The sequence below is a fragment of the Callionymus lyra genome, chromosome 1 (assembly GCF_982586985.1).
Source record: "Callionymus lyra chromosome 1, fCalLyr1.hap1.1, whole genome shotgun sequence".
NCBI lineage: Eukaryota > Metazoa > Chordata > Actinopteri > Syngnathiformes > Callionymidae > Callionymus > Callionymus lyra.
Window position 1 is genome coordinate 24462672 of NC_141818.1, and position 23892 is coordinate 24486563.

The following is a 23892-nucleotide window of genomic DNA, read 5'->3' on the forward strand; positions in this document are numbered from 1 at the left end:
CACACAACTCAAGCAAAACCAGCAGGCATGGATATTGGTCACAGCTTACTTTTGTCACATGTGACCGACAGTATCTGCAAAAAGCACTGGACACCAATGGCAGCCAAGTTTAGCTTTGAGTGCAGCCAGTCTGACAGTAGTGGTCTGGAAGCTATTCCTTCCTTGTACATATGTGCTTATGAGTTGGTCATTTTGAACTACCTGAGTAACTTTACTGACTTGCTGAAAAACACCTCGTGCTGAAACTGCTGGTTAGTAGTCCGGCCAGATGTAAAAATGATTCATAATCTGAGACCACCACCGACAGAACCATCTTTTCTAAGCGTGGTCTTAAACATTTACCCAAGTTGCCTGTTCCATTTGCCAAACAGCAGCTGTAACTGTAAATTCAACAGTTTAAATAAGACTCAATAATTAAGTAAATCCTAATGAGTGACAGTGGAAAATATCTTCTTTACAGGCAGAAACATGGGCAGAACCAGCTTGAGTGGGAACACCCTTCTGCTGAGTACATATTTTCCTGCCACCAAGGTCAGGCTCAGCCAATTCCAGCTCCTACTGTGTCAATGATCATTCTTAAACACTTTAGGTTCATTTGCTGCCCCCAAATACCTGGTTCTGTGGGACTTTATGTGAATTGCATTTACTTTTATTCAGGGGACTCTTGTCCACTATTCTAATGCTGGGGCCCCCAGGATTAGAATAGTGGACAAGAGCCAGAGCATTAAGCCCAGGGACTCAGCTATGACTGACCACAGTAGTGCATCCTACAACTGAAACCACTTATTTAAAGAAAAGGATGTCCTTTCAAATCATTATCCAAGTTAGGTTCTTGGCATTAATAAGGAGAGCAGGACATTGACTGGCCAGAAAGCAGTTGGCACCTGGTTTCTACCTTCTATTGGATGCATTACTGTATTCGTAGATGAGCTTGTCTTTCTGCTGGTCAGCTGACCTTTAGTAGTATAGCAGTATCGTGAATGACACTTAGTTCATTGAAATGATACCAGCAGGATTAATCAGGTGAAACAGTGAGAAGGATGTTTTTCATTTAGAATGCAGGATGTGTTCATTGCAAAAACGATCAATCTAATGTCTTAGCACACCTACTGTAATACTACTAAATATTTCATTGAGCTATAAGAACTAATTTTACCTTGCTTTGACAACATTTTGCTCACTTGTTATCATAAAAATTATCTTGTTTTTTCCACTTGCTTTCAAAGTGGCCTTTTTCCAGTTCTGGAGACGGATTTGCCCACTTCCCATTATCAACACAAGATAATGATAAGAATGCCATTTCCCGTGTGCTTTTATTTTATCTTCTTACTTCCTGTGCTCTTGTGCGCCTGTTGCTCCACTTTCAAAGAAGGTGAAGCCTGTTCCAGTTGCCAGGTCATCACATTATCATTAAACATTGCTTCATGTTCTCTGGATTATTCAAGCTGGATTCATGCATTGTTGGTTCATGACAGTTAGAGTTAGAATATATATTTTTTCTTTTCTAAATGATTTTGTCGTCATCTCTAAGTTGTCTGTTGCCACGATAAGTTGATGCAACACTGGATGTGAATAAATCGCATGACGTCGCAAAAGCTCTTCGAAGCTGAACCAATTACGCAAAGCGTCACTCTCCTGCACATGTTTTAAATTTATGGAAAGTGTATAAAAAAAAGTGTCAAAGAGAAGTACAATAACAAAGACCTACTGTTAACACCGGCCATCACTACCTCAACCACTCTGAACTTTCATTAATGTGGATTGTTTAAAGCTGATAGATGTTTTATTTTCCTACATAAATTGGTTGCACTGAAGAAACACAACATCGAGCACATTATTGATTACATTTTAACAATATTAAACAGGTTTAATTTACACAACAAATATTCAGAGTACAAGTTCAAAACACAAATCATTTATATACATCTTAATAATATATAATTCAAAATATAATTGTATTTCTTTACCAAATGAAAGTAGTAAAGAGCTAAGTTAATACTTGTAATAAACAGTTTGAATAATGGGCTTTAGATATTACTATAAACATCAATAATTTAAATCTCTTTCCCAAATCAAATTTCCAAATTAGGCTTTAAAAGTTTGACAAATGTATTGTAAAAGAAATGTTGTATATAAATAAAACATGACTTTATTGTTACATTTGCACAACCAAAAAGATGTGTTTGAGTTCTCGGTACCAACTTTCCACCTGGACAAACCAGATGATCAGGTGTGAGATATATATCGGTTGCATACGATCAGTAGGTTATTGCCAAGAGACGCTTGTCAGCGTGTTGATGTCCTAGAGGCATTAGTGTTTGTGGTTTTAGTGTATTTGTGTGAGGGAGGGTTGTCAGTTATATGGGAATTATTAATTAACACAATTATTTAGTATTTGTTTAATGGAGTTAGAATCTGTTCCTAAAAATAATGAGGCACAAGTTCCATTAAATAAGATGGATTTCTGTTTTGTCGCTGGAAGTAGAAATTCCAGACAAAATGAAAGAATATACAGCGCTTTTTCCTTCTTTCATTAAAAAAATTTACATATTTTATTGTTTTTAAAAGCCTCCAATAACATATTCTTTTGTTTTTAAAGTGTGTCAAGTTGATTTCATGGAAAATTTCTCATTTAGCTGAACATTAATTCCCAGTTTAAACAAATAACAAATATTATTATTATTGTAAAATGAGAAATGCTTGAGTATTTCCACTTTAAAAAAAAGGGGGCAACTTCAGATTGATCAAGCTTTCCAATGGACGCACCAAAGAATGCCTTCGGCTTTCACTTATACTGTAAATTTGTGATGAAGTTATGACACCACCCTCGAACCATGTTGCAGAGACGTCCCTCATGATATCAGACGTTTTTTAATTAGTTTTAAGTTATTATTCAAGTTATCTCATAAAAACCTCCCCTTGTACAATTTTTTTTTGTTACATTATTCAAATGAATTATATATTTATTGTATAGCTCTGTCTAATTAAATGTCTTAGTTACAAAAATTAAGAAAATAGAACTATGACCACAAAACTGTCAGTTTGTTAACATTTGATAATGCAATCCTCAAAGAGCAACTAATGTTTTGATTAAAGTGTGTCTTATATTGATCTTGGACCTCTATTGTACTCATCAGTATATTTCTGTTTGTACTCTTTTCATTGAAATATTTACACAAAAAGCCCTGCCCACCGAAAACACCTTCTGGACATTAACCCTATAGCGTTTACCATAACCAAACCCACTCTGCTGTGATTGGTCAATCAAGGTTTTTCATGAGGAGGGACTTACTGCACCTTGGAGAGGAAGACTTCAACATTTGAAACATGTGAGGAAAGTTGGTGTTTGGAATTAGTCACCATTCAAATTTAGATTAAGCTTTTGGTCTTTCAGAACAGAAAATGATAGTAAAGCTTGTATTCAGCATTTTACACATCTTTGCTTCTTAATACAACGAAATATCTACATAATGCATTTCTAGAACATTTAAAAAACGTAGTTTTAAAAATACAGTATAACTGCCAAGGAAACCAGTTAACCAGAACATTGAAGTCCAAGTGGTGTTTGGTGAAAGTTTCAGTTGTCCTGAGATACAACAAATGAGATACAAGAATAAAATATATTGATTCTGGAAAGCAACATTTGAAGTCTTTGGTGGCATTCACAAACGTGAGGATTCATTAAGCTGCCGAGAAGCTGGATCTGATTGAGTCTTCTCGTAGCTGGCGATGCTTCCCACTTTCACATCCGTCGCTGTGAGTGCGGCGCTCGATGGTTATTCTGTAGTTTTTTCTGTGGTGAAGACAAACAAAGTCATCCAGAACCACAGGTCAGGACTAAATAGCAAAACGATTGTAAATTAATCATATCATGCAAGATTTAATTGTAACCCCTGATGAATGTCAAACTGTCTCTACACATCTGCCAGTAACTAGTTACACACTGATGTGTGCGCATATCAAATAAATATAGGAAAAATATTGTATATGTACAATTGCAACATGTTGTTATGGACCATACAGAAAAGGAAGTGGCAGTTATTGCGTTAGGTTCATTGAAAATCAATCATAAAATAATCATCTGTTTACACAGAAGAACTAAGCAACTGGATTTTGTATTTTATGGGTAAGGTATATAAAAACATCTCTATCACCTCAAAATAATATTACAGCACCAAATTATTTAGTACGTTTTTTCCTTTTAGATACAGTATTATCAATTATAACAAAGAATTGTTTTTTTTATTCATCTACATTTTTTGTGAAAACAAATAGACAATCTAAATTATAAATGTTTTGATTTGAGAAAAAATATATGACTCAGTGTATTTTATTGGATACATTATTATCATTCTTTGAATTAAGATTGTCAAGCCTCCAAATTTAAAAAAGACTTTCAGTAACTGTATTTTAGAAGCATGTTTTAGCTAAACAGCAAACAACGAGATGTGAAAACATTTGAAGTGATAGTTCACCCAAAATTCAAACTTCACTAATTTCTACTCACCCTCATGTCGACTAAGGATTGGAATTATTGTCAGAGTTATCCGTTCCTTTTTAGATATATTGGCAGGTTCATTTTAATAAGCGACAGGCGCTCAGTGGGTAAAATTACTCCATAAAGATGCTTAAGACATCCATATACCTTCATACTGCTTATTTAATAATATTCAAGCCTCACCGTGAAGAATTGTTACAAAAATTAAAGTAAGTCATTTTTATTTGTATAGCGCTTTTCCAGACCAGGGTCACAAAGCGCTTAAACAATCAAAACAAGTATATATTTTAAAGGTCAAAATAAAACTGATAACACAACAGGAGTTCCAGAAAATCAAGGGAAAGCCTGAACAAATAAAAATGTCTTAAGATGTTTCTTGAAGGAGTCAGTAGATCCATCAAGCACAGAGAGAGAGGAAGATCGTTCCAAAGCTTAGGAGCAACAACCTGGAAGAATCCCTCTCCTCTGGTCCTGAACCGTCTATATTTTACGCTCGTTTGTTGAAGAAGGGTCTACATTTTTGTCTTTAAACTCTAAAAAGGAACAGTTTACTCTAAAAATAATACCAACCCTTAGTCGACATGAGGGTGAGTGAAGTTTGAATTTGGGGTGATCACTTTAACAAACCCCCTGAATATTAGTGCCTGCAGCCAGCTATGACCACGAAGTCTTAGTCTGTGTGAAAAGGTCAAGTTTGCATCTTCATTGTTATTTTAGAGGTTAAATTCAAGAATCTATTTATGGTCACTTACTGAAGCAAATGTTTAAACTAAATCTAAGTGTACCTGGTTTATAGCACAGAAATTGCTGTATTTATTAGTTATTATTCTATTTTTGAGTTTAGTTCAATGTTAATGCATGTGTGAGACAGGGGGATTAATAAAGGGTCTGCACATGGAGACTCAAGTGTGTAGATTATGTAGAGACTGCCTCAGGAGCTGGCCCGAGAGAATGCATGGCTGCAAGGGATCACACATCTAACATGTTTGTTTTGTTTTCTAGGGTGGGGGGTGTCAGGGCTAAGGAATGGATAGTTTTGTTTGGAATTTAGTTGTACAATCAAGGGAAAACTAGGCCATTGTTCGCTGGATTGTTTTGTTTTCCATTGATTTGCTTATCTGCGTCCTCTGCAACCTCCAGTTCTGTAAATATTAATTAATTGATGAAGACATTTTCCATATGTTTTCTTGAAATTGACTAACAAGAAAAACACTTTTAACAACCAAGTCCAAACCCAAGATTCTCGCCTTGGCAAACTTTAAAAAAAAAAATCAACTGCTTTTAAATGATGTAGTTTGAAGTTCTAGAAGTTTCTTGTTTTTAGGGTGGATTTTTTTCATTTCCAACATGTGCCCTATAAAGTTGTAACTGTCGACCCAACAATATTTTACTGGCAAAAGAAGTTTTTCTTTATGTGACACTTGACCTACAAGTTAAGCAATTCAAGCTCACCTTAAAAAGTAGAATGCTAGAAGCATAGCAGTTCCCAGGACCACTCCAACTAAGACTCCAGTAAGAGCTGAAACTCCCAGTCCACCTGATTCAAAACAGTCTTCAGTTAAGAGCATGTCACAAACGCTATCAGCAAATGCCTCGGACGTTTCCACTCACAAGATTTCTCTGGTATGTCTGGAACTGTCGGTCTTTCTCTGAGGGTAAACTGGTGCGCGTCGTATGCTGGAAGCAGCTGAAACGTTCCATTAATACCAAAGTAGTTGGCCACAACCTGAAGTCCAGAAAAGCAAGTGTGCGTGAGTGAGGTCAGAACCTTCAAATGTTTGCAGATGTTTCAGAGCAGCACATCACCTCATAGGTCCCGGCATCTGTGTTTGTCATAGCCATCAAAGAGAAGTCTCCGTTGCGGTCACCGTTGGCATCTATCGAGACCTGACCGGCAATTCCTGGAGAATGGTGTGGAGAGAAAGAGTGTTTTAAGGACTACAGACTAACGCATGCACAACATATGTTGAGAGTGGAGATGTAAAAAGAAAGGTTTGATCATGTTTCTGACTCAAGATTTCACTTATAACTTATACTTCAGAAAAATATCCACAATGATGCTGACATGAGAAATACTCATTATAGCAAAAGGTATATCAGCTATGATGATATATCTCAAGGGAAGCTCAAACTGCCATGATCTAGATCTTTGGGTAAATGCCGGTCTAATGTCCTGCTCCTGTGATTCATACGCTGTCACTAAAAGGCAGCCATTATCTCTTAAGCAACACATACTCTTCTCATAAGACGAAAGTAAAAAAAACAACGTGATTCTAATAACAAACCAAAATATAAAAAGACACAAACACATGTAACATATTCATGATTCAAAGATGCAAAACCAATATGTATCATTTTAGGTCTGTGAAAAATACTGCATCTGTTAAAGGCTTGGCACGACCAGAAGCACCTGTTGTTCGTCGTTTTTGATAGACAAGCTGGTCCAGGAAAGCAGCATTATCAGACCCTGGTCATCACAGATGGGATGTTTTATAGAAAGCTGCATCTGGGCTATCTTTGTTTTTGTCTTCTCAAAAATGACTGGGAGCATTATTGCATCGTCAGGAAGTGACATTCCCAGCCTGGCTTTAACTCCGCTAAGAGAGCCACACATCCAAAGACACTTTTGAGCAGCCCTACTTGAACTGTGATCCTCAATTAGAATCTCACCTTTCCTCAAAGGTGGTTGCAGATCCAGTATGATTTAATCTTAATCTCTGTTTTAATGATGTCAAACTCTTATTCATATTGAACTGCTTGTTGATGAGTCGACATCAAGCATCCGACACTGCAGAGCTTAGATACTCTGAGCAACATGTCATACACTATGGACAGTTAGTGGTTTGTGAAATCATTCTGAATATATATACTGTATATATATATGCCTGAATTAATTCATCTGACCTTCAAAAGTTCTGTTCCACATCCGTGCAGTGATATCTGTCCCATTCTTTTTACCAAGTCCAGCCTTCATGGCTTCATGGAGTGCGATGGCGTAAAGCAACAAGGCGTCATGAAACCCCTCGACAAACATGTTGACCTGAAAAAAAGAGAGTAGAAAAATAACTTCCCGGAGTATAATATTTTACTGACTGAAAGAGTGCTTTTAAACATTCAATGATCTAATTTATGGTCACATGACACATTTTAAGGCTTCATTTATATTAAAAAGAATAGAATCTAACTTAGAATTCACAATTTGTTTTATCAAACAAGTAACTTGGCACAATGTTGTCAATGACAAAAAGCTGTTGGTCAACATATATTGAGGACGAGACCTCTCTTTAAGGACCGGTTTATTTTCACAATTCAAATGTTCTTTGTGGAAGACAGTAATGAGTTTTAATCACATTAACCATTGGAAAGATGGAGCAGTGGATCAGGGACATACTTACACTGCCACAGTCCTCACAGTCACTAAATCCCATTTTCTTTCTCGACTTTTTCATCTCAATGGAAAAGTTCTCAAACTCAGGTTTGACTGTACGAAGTAGTGTCACGGTCTTGAGGGACGCATAGGCTTGTCTCGCTTCGTCATCATAGTCGTCGCCCCATTTCCACGAGCCATTGCCTGCGAGTTGATGAACACGACAGACAGACGGACAGAACAAAGGATGCTTGTTAAAAGTGTGCTTTTAACTGCTTGTATTGTAGTTCCTATGTTGGAATCAATATTTAATTACTGACATGGCACTTATGATTTTGATGTATATTCAATATTGAAGGAATTTATGTTATGATATTAGATTCAAGACTATTCAGTTGAGGTGATAAATAACAAACGTACAATCATTGGATATCATTTACCGTATGATGATGCATTGAAGAGCTCCACGTTGAAGAACATGTGACTTCCACTCGTAAGTTGACGTCTATGTGCGGCCAACATTATCTCCCGAATTTTCTCTGCTCTCATACACATGATAACAACTGTAAAATACACACAAACACACACATGGTCAGCTTATCAAACATTAAATTTTGCCATTGAATTGAAGTCATCTTTAACTACTGGTCATTGTTCACAGTAAAGGACAGGGAAGGGAAGTTTAGATATTCATAGGTCATATTAAATTAAAACATGCATATAATCATGCCCCACCATATGATGATTCTGTATATTTCCAGCCGCTTCAAGGTTTTTTCAATAATATTGTTTACACAAAATTAAATTATGCAGATACCATCCTGGCAAAAACCATACATCATGCTTTGTTCCAAAAAAATATGCCGCCTTCATGCCTTAAATTCTTTCTCTATTAGTGAATGTGTCCGGGCAGAAAAGCACTATTCAAACATTTAACATTTCATTTTTGTAACAAAGATGTAAATGAATGATAACGAGAAGGCTGTGGTATAACAGAGATGTGAGGTAGACTGAGGGACTTTTGCTAAATATATCCACAGATGTTTTCAAGACGATGGTGATGCTCACATCATTTTGATTAGTGATCATTAACTGACCAAAGGTCTCATCCTGCCGAAACTTACATACTAACCAGTAATCAGGTGCTTCATGCCATCCAACTTAAATCATGCATCTAGAGCACCACCTCTTATCCCATCATGCACCTGTCTCTGCTCCTCATCCCATCATAGACCTCTCTCTGCTCCTCATCCCATCATGCACCTCTCTCTGCTCCTCATCCCATAATACAACTCTCTCTGCTCCTCATCCCATAATGCACCTCTCTCTGCTCCTCATCCCATAATACAACTCTCTCTGCTCCTCATCCCATCATGCACCTCCCTCTGCTCATCATCCCATCATGCACCTCTCTCTGCTCATCATCCCAGCATGCACCTCTCTCTACTCATCATCCCATCATGCACCTCTCTCTGCTCATCATCACATCATACACTTCTATCTGCTCCTCATCCCATCATGCACCTCTCTCTCCTCATCATCCCATTATGCACCTCCCTCTGATCTTCATCCCATCATGCATCTCTCTCTGATCCTCATCCCATCATGCACCTCTATTAGCTCCTCATCCCATCATGCACATCTTTCTGCTCCTCATTCCATCATGCACCTCTCTCTGCTCCTCTTCCGATCATGCACCTCTCTCTACTCATCATCCCATCATGCACCTGTCTCCGCTCCTCATTCCATCATGCACCTCTCTCTGCTCCTCTTCCGATCATGCACCTCTCTCTGCTCCTCATTCCATCATGCACCTCTCTCTGCTCCTCTTCCGATCATGCATCTCTCTCTGCTCCTCATTCCATCATGCACCTCTCTCTGCTCCTCTTCCCATCATGCACCTCTCTCTGCTCCTCATTCCATCATGCACCTCTCTCTGCTCCTCTTCCCATCATGCACCTCTCTCTGCTCCTCATTCCATCATGCACCTCTCTCTGCTCCTCTTCCGATCATTCACCTCTCTCTGCTCCTCATCCCATCATACACCTCTATCTGCTCCTCATCCCATCATGCACCTCTCTCTCCTCATCATCCCATTATGCACCTTCCTCTGATCCTCATCCCATCATGCATCTCTCTCTGATCCTCATCCCATCATGCACCTCTATTAGCTCCTCATCCCATCATGCATCTCTCTCTACTCCTCATCCCATCATACACCTCTATCTGCTCCTCATCCCATCATGCACCTCCCTCTGATCCTCATCCCATCATGCACCTCTATCTGATCCTCATCCCATTATGCACCTCTCTCTGCTCCTCATCCCATCATGCACCTCCCTCTGCTCCTCATCCCATTATGCACCTCTCTCTGCTCCTCATCCCATCATGCACCTCTATCTGCTCCTTATCCCATTATGTACCTCTATTAGCTCCTCATCCCATCATGCATCTCTCTCTGCTCCTCATCCCATCATGCACCTCTATTAGCTCCTCATCCCATCATGCACCTCCCTCTGCTCCTCATCCCATTATGCACCTCTATTAGCTCCTCATCCCATCATGCATCTCTCTCTGCTCCTCATCCCATCATGCACCTCTATCTGCTCCTCATCCCATCATGTACCTCCTTCTGATCCTCATCCAATCATGCATCTCTCTCTGATCCTCATCCCATCATGCACCTCTATTAGCTCCTCATCCCATCATGCACCTCTCTCTGATCCTCATCCCATCATGCACCTCTCTCTGCTCATCATACCATCATGCACCTCTCTCTGCTCCTCATTCCATCATGCACCTCTCTCTGCTCCTCATTCCATTATGCACCTCTCTCTCTGCTCCTCATTCCATAATGCACATCTTTCTCCTCCTCATTCCATCATGCACCTCTCTCTGCTCCTCATTCCATCATGCACCTCTCTCTGCTCCTCATTCCATTATGCACCTCTCTCTCTGCTCCTCATTCCATCATGCACATCTTTCTGCTCCTCATTCCATCATGCACCTCTCTCTGCTCCTCATTCCATCATGCACCTCTCTCTGCTCCTCATTCCATTATGCACCTCTCTCTCTGCTCCTCATTCCATCATGCACATCTTTCTGCTCCTCATCCCATCATGCACCTCTCTCTGCTCCTCATTCCATCATGCACCTCTCTCTGCTCCTCATTCCATTATGCACCTCTCTCTCTGCTCCTCATTCCATCATGCACATCTTTCTGCTCTTCATTCCATCATGCACCTCTCTCTGCTCCTCTTCCGATCATGCACCTCTCTCTACTCATCATCCCATCATGCACCTGTCTCTGCTCCTCATTCCATCATGCACCTCTCTCTGCTCCTCTTCCGATCATGCACCTCTCTCTGCTCCTCTTCCGATCATGCACCTCTTTCTGCTCCTCATTCCATCATGCACCTCTCTCTGCTCCTCTTCCCATCATGCACCTCTCTCTGCTCCTCATTCCATCATGCACCTGTCTCTGCTCCTCTTCCCATCATGCACCTCTATCTGCTCCTCATCCCATCATGTACCTCCTTCTGATCCTCATCCCATCATGCATCTCTCTCTGATCCTCATCCCATCATGCACCTCTATTAGCTCCTCATCCCATCATGCACCTCTCTCTGATCCTCATCCCATCATGCACCTCTCTCTGCTCATCATCCCATCATGCACCTCTCTCTGCTCCTCATTCCATCATGCACCTCTCTCTGCTCCTCATTCCATTATGCACCTCTCTCTCTGCTCCTCATTCCATTATGCACCTCTCTCTCTGCTCCTCATTCCATCATGCACATCTTTCTGCTCCTCATCCCATCATGCACCTCTCTCTGCTCCTCATTCCATCATGCACCTCTCTCTGCTCCTCATTCCATTATGCACCTCTCTCTCTGCTCCTCATTCCATCATGCACATCTTTCTGCTCTTCATTCCATCATGCACCTCTCTCTGCTCCTCTTCCGATCATGCACCTCTCTCTACTCATCATCCCATCATGCACCTGTCTCTGCTCCTCATTCCATCATGCACCTCTCTCTGCTCCTCTTCCGATCATGCACCTCTCTCTGCTCCTCTTCCGATCATGCACCTCTTTCTGCTCCTCATTCCATCATGCACCTCTCTCTGCTCCTCTTCCCATCATGCACCTCTCTCTGCTCCTCATTCCATCATGCACCTGTCTCTGCTCCTCTTCCCATCATGCACCTCTATCTGCTCCTCATCCCATCATGTACCTCCTTCTGATCCTCATCCCATCATGCATCTCTCTCTGATCCTCATCCCATCATGCACCTCTATTAGCTCCTCATCCCATCATGCACCTCTCTCTGATCCTCATCCCATCATGCACCTCTCTCTGCTCATCATCCCATCATGCACCTCTCTCTGCTCCTCATTCCATCATGCACCTCTCTCTGCTCCTCATTCCATTATGCACCTCTCTCTCTGCTCCTCATTCCATCATGCACATCTTTCTGCTCCTCATTCCATCATGCACCTCTCTCTGCTCCTCATTCCATCATGCACCTCTCTCTGCTCCTCATTCCATTATGCACCTCTCTCTCTGCTCCTCATTCCATCATGCACATCTCTCTGCTCCTCATTCCATCATGCACCTCTCTCTGCTCCTCATTCCATCATGCACCGCTCTCTGCTCCTCATTCCATTATGCACCTCTCTCTCTGCTCCTCATTCCATCATGCACATCTTTCTGCTCCTCATCCCATCATGCACCTCTCTCTGCTCCTCATTCCATCATGCACCTCTCTCTGCTCCTCATTCCATTATGCACCTCTCTCTCTGCTCCTCATTCCATCATGCACATCTTTCTGCTCTTCATTCCATCATGCACCTCTCTCTGCTCCTCTTCCGATCATGCACCTCTCTCTACTCATCATCCCATTATGCACCTGTCTCTGCTCCTCATTCCATCATGCACCTCTCTCTGCTCCTCTTCCGATCATGCACCTCTCTCTGCTCCTCATTCCATCATGCACCTCTCTCTGCTCCTCTTCCGATCATGCACCTCTTTCTGCTCCTCATTCCATCATGCACCTCTCTCTGCTCCTCTTCCCATCATGCACCTCTCTCTGCTCCTCATTCCATCATACACCTCTATCTGTAAGAAACCAGAGTTTGGAATGAAATAAATAAAAACTTTCCAGACAACGCACTGGCACAAGCTCAGGACTGTTGGACTGTCAATTAAACTCACGATTAAGAAACCAAACATACCCAAACCTTGATGGAACTGGAAAACTCTGATCATTTTGTGACGTCAGCATCTAGCTGACCACTCCACACATGCGATGAGCTAGAAAAAACTGATGATTGCTGCAGCAGATTTGATCATAAATGTCATCTCATTAAACCAGGTCTTTAGATACAATCATGGAGTGTATTCATCATCAAAATGTTTAACTGGTTTTAGCACACTGTGTCACACCCCTGGAGAACACATGTAAAGAGTGGGATGTTTTAGAAGGTACTCACGCAATGGTCTGGAACTGATCTCATTGTTGCTTTTTGGAAATATTTTGAACGCCGATTTAAATGTGGACACTTAGATTGCTGTAAGTAAGTAAGCAAGTCAGTAAGTAAGTAAGTAAGTAAGTTATATTTATATTTATAGAGCGCTTTTTCAGACCAGGGTCACAAAGTGCTTAAACAATCAAAACAATACTCAATAAAATATATATTTACACAAAGGCTAAAGCTTCTGTAATAGTATAAGAAACATTCTGGATCACATAATGACTTACTGAATTATTCAATAATCAAATTGAACACACCATTGGTAGACAAACACACTCTTAGGTCTTGTTGTTCTCTTCATTAAGGAGGAATGCTCCACTCACAACAATGTCAACAAACCAGCCTGCTCTGTTATTCATGCCTTTACCAAACCCGTTCTCCATTCAGAGAGCAGTCCAGTCAGATTTGTACAAACGCCAGTGGTTTTCTCACCATAACACCCTTGTTCAGTTAAGCTAGCGACTGATGTTCTGTATAGATGATTGAGAATACATGTTTGCTTCACATGCAAAATACATGTCAAAACGTGTCACTTGAGGACAGTAACATCAGTTTAGATCACAGATGTATTCATTTTATCTGCATCTAAGGTGTAATACCACTAATCTAAAACTAGCAAGCGTTCAATACGCTGCTGATCAGTTCTTTACTTCATGACGGGCAGGTGAAGCCAGGGAATACTCAAGAAAACACATACTGGGAGTGAGAGAAGCTGATCACATGAACTGACAGGAAAAAAGACGTTTAGTACTAAAAGTATAAACTATTCAGAATCAATTTGATGTCAGATTCCTTTCTTAATCTGGATCTTAAGGAATTTAATCTGACCCAACTACCAGTCACAAACTGGAGCCAAAAGGATGTGTCCAGATTTTCTAGTGCTGGTATGCTGTCTAGATAATCACCATGGCTCTAGAAAAGGATCTGTCTTCTGGACATAACCGATAGTAAGTGTTGGTGTTTAATTATGTAGGTCAGAGTGACCGAATATTCTCTGAGATAAAATGATCATAATTCTCTTCATGTGTTCGTGTCAAAAGGCAAAATATGGAGTCAGCTTGTATGTTTAGCAAAAAGAATGCTGAAGCTACTGAGGAGCACTGTGACATAACCTCTCATCACCCTTAAACTAGGCAGACAATGTTTTTAGCAGATTACTGGGCTGACATCAAACGTTTCTTTATATCAGCATGATTTCTTTCTTTTGTTACATTCAGTTCTCCAAAGATCAAAACAGACTACAGAGGGGAATAAAAGTACTTCCCAGAACGCCTTCAAAAGTTTTCTTCCCACATCTAGGACATATCATTAGAGATGGGTCGTGATAATTACATTGAGATTTAAAACTGTGGTGAACAGTCTGACATTTGGCAGTCCATCACAAACGCCCTTCAGAAATGAGGAATGAGCGACTCTGGGTTCTATAAAAAAAAAAAGGATCATTTGAGTTCTTGCTTTGATATTCAGCCGTGAAAGACACGTGTGCAATAATCCTGCCCTTTCATCCTGATGTGTCCCAGCTGTCAGGTGGATTGGTTCTTAAAAGACTTCTCATTAGTACAGGGCTTGACAAAGTGAACATCATTTTTTTTTTTTTTTTAAGTTTTCATCTTGGCTCTGGAGCAAATAGAAAAGATATTCTCACACATTTAAAACATAAAGCGTGTGTGTATGTGTGTGTGTGTCACCACAAGGTTGAGGCTGTCAGTAATGGGCTTTATCCTGCTGAAAAGTTCTTCAAGCTTTGGTTAAAGCCCTTCAGACTTCACATGAGCAGAATACTAATTCCTTGCTGTCAGGTGCACTTTGCGTGTCTGCTCATTTCCAATGTGTTATGTATGCTAATTTATACGGACGCTGCCACGGTAATCGGGAATGGTTATGACCAAGTGCGAGTGCTGAAATGCCACTCAGAGTGATAAACAGAGGTAATGTCAGACCGAGGCACTGACAGGGCTTCATTTATATGAACAGGCTGTTACCAGAGACGAGTGATAAAGTGAGGATAATGTGCAACAGTCCTCCTAACATCCTGGCAGCAGGTTTAGGAAGGTAACAATCAGTGCCCTCTGTTACACAACTGCTGATCCATTCTGTTGATAACGTCCTATTAAACATGATAGACAATCTGTGGTCTAAAGTGTTTTCACTTTTGATCACTATTCACTCAATATAAGACACTTCATGCTAAGACACGATGTTGGAACTATGTGTATCAGTGGAATGAGATGGGCCTTCAATTTGTAATGACAAAATTCCTTTTAACCAATTCAATTATTTTCATATTAAACAATCAGTTCAGATTCCATATCACTAGAGAAATTAGGATATTAAGATACGATATAAGACGTTTTCAGGCAGCTATGTGTTACGACTGCTCCTGTTGAAAAATAAGCACGTTATTTTCCCCAATTAAGTCAGTACTTCATTGATATTTACTTGTTAACACTTAAACTTGCTTCTTCCGTGAAGAAACTTAAGTTAGGCACTATTAATTGACCAACTAAAGAACATTAAACAGACCCTTTAGTTTTCTACAAGTCTCTCAGTCACTCTGTAATTTTCTCTTTTGTTTGTCACTCTTGTTTGGAGATACAAAGAGTGACACAAAAATGGATTGTTTAGTTGCACTATCTGAGCGAGTTAAAACTTTTGTAGCATAGCTATATCATCCCCTTAACAACCACCAAGAATCTAAATCCAAATGTAACAGGTGTCATTGAATGATGTTTAACCATCTCTGGTCAAGTGAGCCACTAACTGAACCACAGCAATGTAGGATGAAAGAGACATTATTATTTCTATATACAAATGTGATCCAAATAATACAGTTGAAAGTGTTAAAGGCTAGAATAACATTTTCAAGCTCTACCATGCTTAGCAGCATCTCAAGGGGAGAAGATGCAGTCACCCTAGGAACAGATGAAAAGCTGTACATGTGTGAACTTGGTTCAATCTTTTCCTTATAATAGCATCAGCGGAAATAATCTTTCGGACTCGTTGTATTGAACTGAATCAGCCTATATCCTCAGGCTAAGCTGTGTTTCCTGGCCATCGTTCTTCAGGACATTGTACTAGTAATGAGGGAAGTGGGTGGCACAATAAAACACAGATGCCTGTCACCGCAATCCTCCTCCATGTCAGCTCTGGTTACATGCTTGCATGACAGTGACTCTGCCTGAGAACAGATGCTGCTCCTGTTTATTAGGCCCCCCGAATATGCTTCTAATCACCGCCTTCTGTTCTACAGCGTGTTTTCCACCAAATCACCTTGATGATATTCTTACTGCATTCAGCATTCATAGGACTTTGAATTAAATCAGTGTCACACAGTTGGTTCATCACTTACTGAGACGTTTTTTCTTTTATTCGCAATTCACCCCATTTCAGTAATTCTTTGCAAGACTATTTTTTTTTTTTTTTTTTTTAATCATTGTAAAGTTCCTCTAGTCCATCTTAACATTGTACCACATGCGCTGAGCCTCGTCGTGGAGCCCTTGTGAAGGACATGGCTGATGGTTTGGTCCGGGAGGGGTTTTGACACCTAAAACCCGATTTTGTCGCATGTGTTCCATAGTACTTTCTTGGTCCACTTATGTTCACAATGGGTTATTTACCTATATTAAGGTGAAAGTTGAGCCATTTAGATTTATAATGATATTTGGGGCATTGAAAATAATGCAACTTGTGTTTAGATTTAGTTATCCAATGTGAATTAGGGGTTGAAATGGATTAGCCATTAACCTCAAAGGCTCATTTTGTTGTGATGCTCTATTCAAAACTTCATTTAAACTTAAGTACACAACTCGGCAAAATTGTTTTTGAGAGACAGACCAGTCTAGGTAATTTTTTTCAAATATGTGCACTGTTCAGTGAAATTCCTCACCCTCACCCACTGAGATCATTGGTGCACCCTCCATGACTGCTAAAGAGATAGCAGGTCGTGACAATCTCACCCTCAAGTTCCTGAGGACCTGTGTTGGCCAGTGGATCATGAATTACCTACATGTACAACCTTTGCCTGCAGATTGGTGCCGCTGCTGTTGAAGACGTCATACGTTTTCCAGTCTTCAAGAAGTCATCCTCATCCGACCTGACTAACTACCCTGACATCACACGCAATGAAGTTGAGGCGTAAAAACTTTCTGGGTCTTCTATAGTTTGCAAACCAGCCAAAGGTAAGGGTAAAAGATGTATACATCCATCTCATGCAAAGCTCTTACCTCTGGGCAAGAAGCTGTGGGAGAAGAGTGACAGCAGTTTCTGTGGTTATCTGACGGTATAGATCAAAGTTGGTTTGGCTGGGAGGTGTTCTGACTGATGTGGAGGTCAGTATAGTAGAAGGTCCACAGGTTACAGTTCTGTTTCTTTTATTCTTCATCTTTAACAACACTCAGTTTTGGCAAGATTTGGCCCTCATTTTATGTGGCCCAACGGATGTTTGGCTCAATCAGCATAGATTAATACTTATGTTGAAATGGTCATGTGATAAGAACATAGATTATGGAAGTGGCAGGCCGTCAGGGCCAACAAGACCTTTTCTACTGGCCTAAACATAATCAGAAAATAATTGTATTTATTTAATTTAAAAAAAAACAAAACTGTTGGGCTGCAGAGCGTGTGTCGTAGCCATGGAAACCACACAGACTCTAGTCAGAGTGATATTTTGATGTAATGCACTGATGTTGTTTTCATCTGATGATGATCTAAACATCTTATTGACCAATAACAGTACACGGTCAGATCCCTGTGGTGTATAAAGAACCTTAAAGTAGTCATTGAGAGGTGGATTCACTCAAACGTGCGCCACTGAAGGCCTATGTGTGAAATGTACGGCCTGCCACTGGATTATGGACATCAACAAGTGAAACGGATTTGGATTTGGAAAAGTGCTACGACTCCTAAGTCGTATTAGGTAAATAAACATTAAGTCTGGTCAGCAACTTGGCCTGCTAAAAGATTTGGGCACTTGTGTGAGTTTGACAACACTGAGTCTTGCCACCTGCAAAAATACTGTGCTGCTGTTGAAGGAGGTGGCGAGGGCTCTACTGGGTGAGTTGAAGTCAAGGATTGAAAGAAGTCAATAACCAGAATATTAGTAAGACATTTAAGAGGAATGACACTTCATAATTATTAAGAGTTGCAGTTGCTAAGAAGGGGCAGCTCAATGAATACCTCTGTGGTGATCAGAAACACATTTAAAACTGTACAAGAAGGCAATGATCAGACTGAACTTTCTAGGAAAGTGAAAATCTGTCGATGTGTGCAAGATGCTAAAGAGCTTTCTTCTTTGGTTGTGTTTTTTCTTTGCAGCTGTTTGCTGTACTAGCAGCATCAGACTCAGTGGCAGGTACAGGCTGATCAAAATCCTTAAGAAGATGGCCTGATGGGGGGAGTGGCTGGAGGGGTCGGACTGTGGAGGAGAGCAAGTCACTCAGAAAACTGCTCGCAATCATGGACCACCCCAATCACCCACCTCATCACACAGTAGTGAAACTGACATAGAATAATTCCTTCTGATCATTTCCACAACAAAAGTCTGCCCTATAATCCCAGTTGTAGTTAAGTCATAGTAAACACGTTATAATTATATATTGCAGTGTTAATGTCTTAGTAATTGTCGCTTTGTCTTCGTCATCCATCGATCTAGTTGTTGCTAACAGCATTATAATACCTTTGTAACATCTGTTAGCAGTTCTGACTGATGGCAAAACTGGGTCAACTGTAGTGGCGGCTGACCCATAGAGGGCGCTGAGTCGCTGACCTCCCAAGTTGAAAAAAATATATTTGTAAATTTGAAAATGATCATCAACAGTGATTATACTGTATTTTTGTGGAACTCTTCACACTGATAAACTATATTTGCATTGATTCACGTTCTGTTTAAAATCTTGGTTTGTCGTCATCATTTTCTCATATCCGGTCTATCTAGGGTTCTTCTTTGAAGATCTATGACGTTAGAGCGGGTGCTTTAGTCCCACATACCCGTAACATGAAAAAGTAAAGTTATTAAACATGTCCTCTTGAATCTACAGGTGTTAGTCACAGATTTGTTTTGCACCTCATCACTTCTAAAATAGGTGCATATGTTCCACACACTCGTAGTATGAGATCTGTACCCGTACTTCAAATGTGCAAACACGTATATACATATACATACCTGTACATATATAATAACTACATATTTGAACCCATAAACCACAAGGCACACATGTGTAATTGAAGACTTGTAATTGTAAAATAATTAAAAATAAGTTACTGAGAGTAAGGTGTCAGGTTTCAGACCAAAAACTCTGTCAGATCAAAAATCTTCAGGCTTTAGAATAAAAAAGTCTTTAGCCTGAGACACGATGACATGATGTTAAAAATGCAAATTAATAGTAAAGAGTACACATCTCATGTTAGGGGTATGTGGGACTAAAGTAAGTAAGTAAGTAAGTAAGTAATTTTTATTTGTATAGCGCTTTTCGAGACCAGGGTCACAAAGCGCTTAAACAATCAAAGCACTTCATACCCACCCTCAGTGACGTCACCGACTGAATAAGATTTCGGGCGCTGGAAAAAAAGACCCTGGTGTGGGCAACATATAAATGTACACTGTGTCTATAGCACGGTAAGCTCACTTTTTAGCGTGCACCATTTATACATTTGAGAACCCAGAGTTTCAAGGGTTCGATACCTCACAACATTTTAATATTACAAGTTATTGTATAATTATTTTGAATTTTCTATGTCTTTGTGCCCGTTTGTGATGAGTAGGTAGAAAGTAACCTTGATGTCCTGGTGCAGAGGACAGGTTGTTATACGTTTTACTTTAGTTTTTTTTTAAATATATTTTTGTTTTTTCTGTTTGATGTATGTCATAGTTTAGTTTAAATCTTTTATTATTTGTATGTGAACAAGGTGCATAATAAACATTATTATTCATCATTAGCTTGCAAAGTGTTGATTTCTTTGTAATTAACATTTTCTTAGTTTAGTCTATTTTAGTACTGATGGAAAAGAGACCCACCTAAAACATTTGCCACCAGCAATCTCTGGTCAACGGTAATGTCTGACTCACTAGCGACAGATGATAAATCATTTAAATAACAAAATAAATGTATTATGTAACACTGGCAGTGACAGGTCTTCTACCTACAGTTGTCGATCCATGTGTCCCTCAACTAACCACCAACTGCTAAACAAAATATTTGAAAAAGTCATTGCTCATAACACAGAATGCATTAAAATGTAATATTACACCTCAAATAACTTAGAATTTTAAGCTTATGGGTGGAGGAACAAAATTTAAGAAGAACATTTAGAAACCTCTAGATAATAATTATGCCTAGCCAAAAATGATGATACATAAATGAAAATTAAGAGTCAACCGACTGTTGCAGTTAATCAAATCTAAGTTCAGCAACACTATGTGGTCATTTCTAAAAGAGTGATTCAGAGAACATCAGAGATCTATCTAGTACGAGCTTGGCAAGTTTAAATAAAGGACCTCAAGTTGAAAAAGAGAACCTCAAGTTGAAAAAGAGAACCTCTAGTTGAAAAAGAGAACCTCAAGTTGAAAAAGAGAACCTCTAGTTGAAAAAGAGAACCTCAAGTTGGAAAAAGAGAACCTCTAGTTGAAAAAGAGAACCTCAAGTTGAAAAAGAGAACCTCTAGTTGAAAAAGAGATCCTCAAGTTGAAAAAGAGATCCTCTAGTTGAAAAAGAGAACCTCAAGTTAAAAAAGAGAACCTCAAGTTGAAAAAGAGAACCTCTAGTTGAAAAAGAGAACCTCAAGTTGAAAAAGAGAACCTCTAGTTGAAAAGGAGAACCTCAAGTTGAAAAAGAGAACCTCAAGTTGAAAAAGAGAACCTCTAGTTGAAAAAGAGATCTTCTAGTTGAAAAAGAGAACCTCTAGTTGAAAAAGAGAACCTCTAGTTGAAAAGGAGAACCTCAAGTTGAAAAAGAGATCCTCTAGTTGAAAAAGAGAACCTCTAGTTGAAAAAGAGAACCTCAAGTTGAAAAAGAGAACCTCAAGTTGAAAAAGAGATCCTCTAGTTGAAAAAGAGAACCTCAAGTTGAAAAAGAGAACCTCAAGTTGAACAAGAGAACCTCAAGTTGAAAAAGAGAACCTCGAGTTGAAAAATAGAACCTCTAGTTGAAAAAGAGAACCTCAAGTTGAAAAAGAGAACCTCAAGTTGAAAAAGAGAACCTCTAGTTGAAAAAGAGAACCTCAAGTTGAAAAAGAGAACCTCAAGTTGAAAAAGAGAACCTCAAGTTGAAAAATAGAACCTCTAGTTGAAAAAGAGAACCTCAAGTTGAAAAAGAGAACCTCAAGTTGAACAAGAGAACCTCTAGTTGAAAAAGAGAAACTCAAATTGAAAAAGAGAACCTCTAGTTGAAAAAGAGAACCTCAAGTTGAAAAAGAGAACCTCTAGTTGAAAAAGAGGTCCTCTAGTTGAAAAAGAGAACCTCAAGTTGAAAAAGAGAACCTCTAGTTGAAAAAGAGAACCACAAGTTGAAAAAGAGAACCTCTAGTTGAAAAAGAGAACCACAAGTTGAAAAAGAGAACCTCTAGTTGAAAAAGAGAACCTCAAGTTGAAAAAGAGAACCTCAATTTGAAAAAGAGAACCTCTAGTTGAAAAAGAGAACCTCAAGTTGAAAAAGAGAACCTCAAGTTGAAAAAGAGAACCTCTAGTTGAAATAAGACCTCAAGCAAGACTTCATTAGGATGATGGATTTTGCGGCAGGTTGGGAGTCACTAGGGGACAGGTGACTAACCTTCACTGTCGAGGATGCTGTGGATGATGTCATCCATGTCCAGCCGCTCTTCTGGCGTGAAGGCGTACGTCTTGATGCTGAAGTCCACCATCAGGTGATAGACCCCTTCCAGCGTGAAGTAGCAGTTCCTCTGCTCCTTGTCGTCCTCGAACACGAGCAGCGCGCTCTTCCAGCTGAAGTGCTCGAACATGGCCGTGAAGGTCTCCGCCATCTTCACGTAGGACGGGCTGATCCTGGTCAGCTGCGAGAACTCGCTCTTCTTGTTGCTGAAGCCCGCGGCGAGCGCACCTGCCGACACCACCGGGATGCTCCAGTGGGACGCCAGCCGCACCACCGCCGCCGCCTCGTACTCGCACGCGGGGCCCAGGATCAGGTCGGGCTTGTCCGCGCACGAGCGCTCCACCAGGTGGAAGAGCGCGTCGTTGAGACAGTCGGACTCGTGGAACTTCAGGTTGAAGGTGAGCGCGGAGAAGTCCTCCGAGGAGCGCAGGCGCGTCTGCGCGTAACGCAGGGCTGGAGCGACGCGCGCGTGAGAGAACAGGTAGGAGTTGTTCTGGGGCAGAAACACCAGAACATCCACGTCCTCCTTGGCGGCCGCCGTCCGGAGCGCAAGAAGTAAGAAGTACGCGCAAAGTGCGCTCTGGCGCGTCATGCTGGCGGCTCACCGAGTGTGTGTGTGTGTGTGTGTGAGGGGCTTCTGGACCAGCGTTGCTCTTGGCTTGACAATAACACACACACGCCGGCATCCGACTGGACTTTTTGAAGCATCTTAACACGCTTCCCTCCCGCGTCACCGCCGCAGCCCACCTCCTTCTTAAAGAAACATCCACCGCACGCGCGCTCGCGGGGGCCTCACAGGTAACGGGTCCACGTGTGTTCCCCGAGATCGCTTTAAATGTTCAGCACACAGGACGCGAACTTTTCCTTTGAATTAAAAATGACAGAACCTGACTGAGCTCAATGATGACGTCACTCAAACAAACAAAACAACAGGGGAATCGCGTTTTAACTAACAAGAGAAAAAATAAAATCGCATTTAAACAGCCAAATGTAAACTAATTGTTTCTCTGAAGCGCTTCAATCATGCTGGTTTAATGGCACATTTACACACAGCTGGATATTTGGAATGTTTTTCAATGTCTTTGGACTCGTTTATTCGGAAACTCAGTTCACAGTAAAAACTCTGGCCACGATGGAAATTCCTAAAACAGTTAGTGTAGAGTAAATAAACCTTAAAACACACTTATTATATTAAGAGAGGAATGATATTTTTACGTTTTATTTAACACTTTTTTATTTTGATCGAGTTCATCACCACTTTCAAGTCACCAGCGAAAACGCGCATCTTTCATCCGTGATAAGCGCGCCCCCTTGTGGTGTTAAGATATATTTGACGACCTTTTATTTCACAACCATTTCAATAGATCTCCAATTGGATCAATAATCTTGGTGCGTCACCCTGCAAACCTATTTTGCCTCGCAGTGTTAGAATATCCCAGGATGTTGGACAGCAGCCATAGTTGTTTTGGGGCATTCTCTGTAGATTAAATGTAATGTTTAAGGTCAACATCGGACTTTGTGTTTTCTTCACCTTGTTGTTCCTCGGCCTTGTAGAGATGCATAAAGTAAGTCAAAACCCAAGATGATCCGTCTGGTGTGGGAAGTAAAGAGACTATATTTGACCCAAACTACTCTTCAAAAGATACTTTTTTCTAAATCTCACTTTATTA

At 40.3% G+C, this 23892-nt stretch overlaps 1 protein-coding gene across 1 annotated transcript; it reads right to left on the minus strand.

The window, feature by feature from the left end:
- Positions 1-1761: 1761 nt before the first annotated feature.
- Positions 1762-22893, minus strand: npr3 (natriuretic peptide receptor 3). Its single transcript, XM_087798321.1, has 8 exons — positions 22163-22893; positions 8306-8428; positions 7894-8069; positions 7403-7538; positions 6305-6399; positions 6110-6224; positions 5951-6035; positions 1762-3793 (listed from the first exon to the last, which is right to left on the minus strand). Exons 1-8 carry the CDS (start codon positions 22812-22814, stop codon positions 3682-3684), a joined length of 1494 nt encoding a protein of 497 aa, XP_087654447.1. The 5' UTR covers positions 22815-22893; the 3' UTR covers positions 1762-3681.
- Positions 22894-23892: the final 999 nt, after the last annotated feature.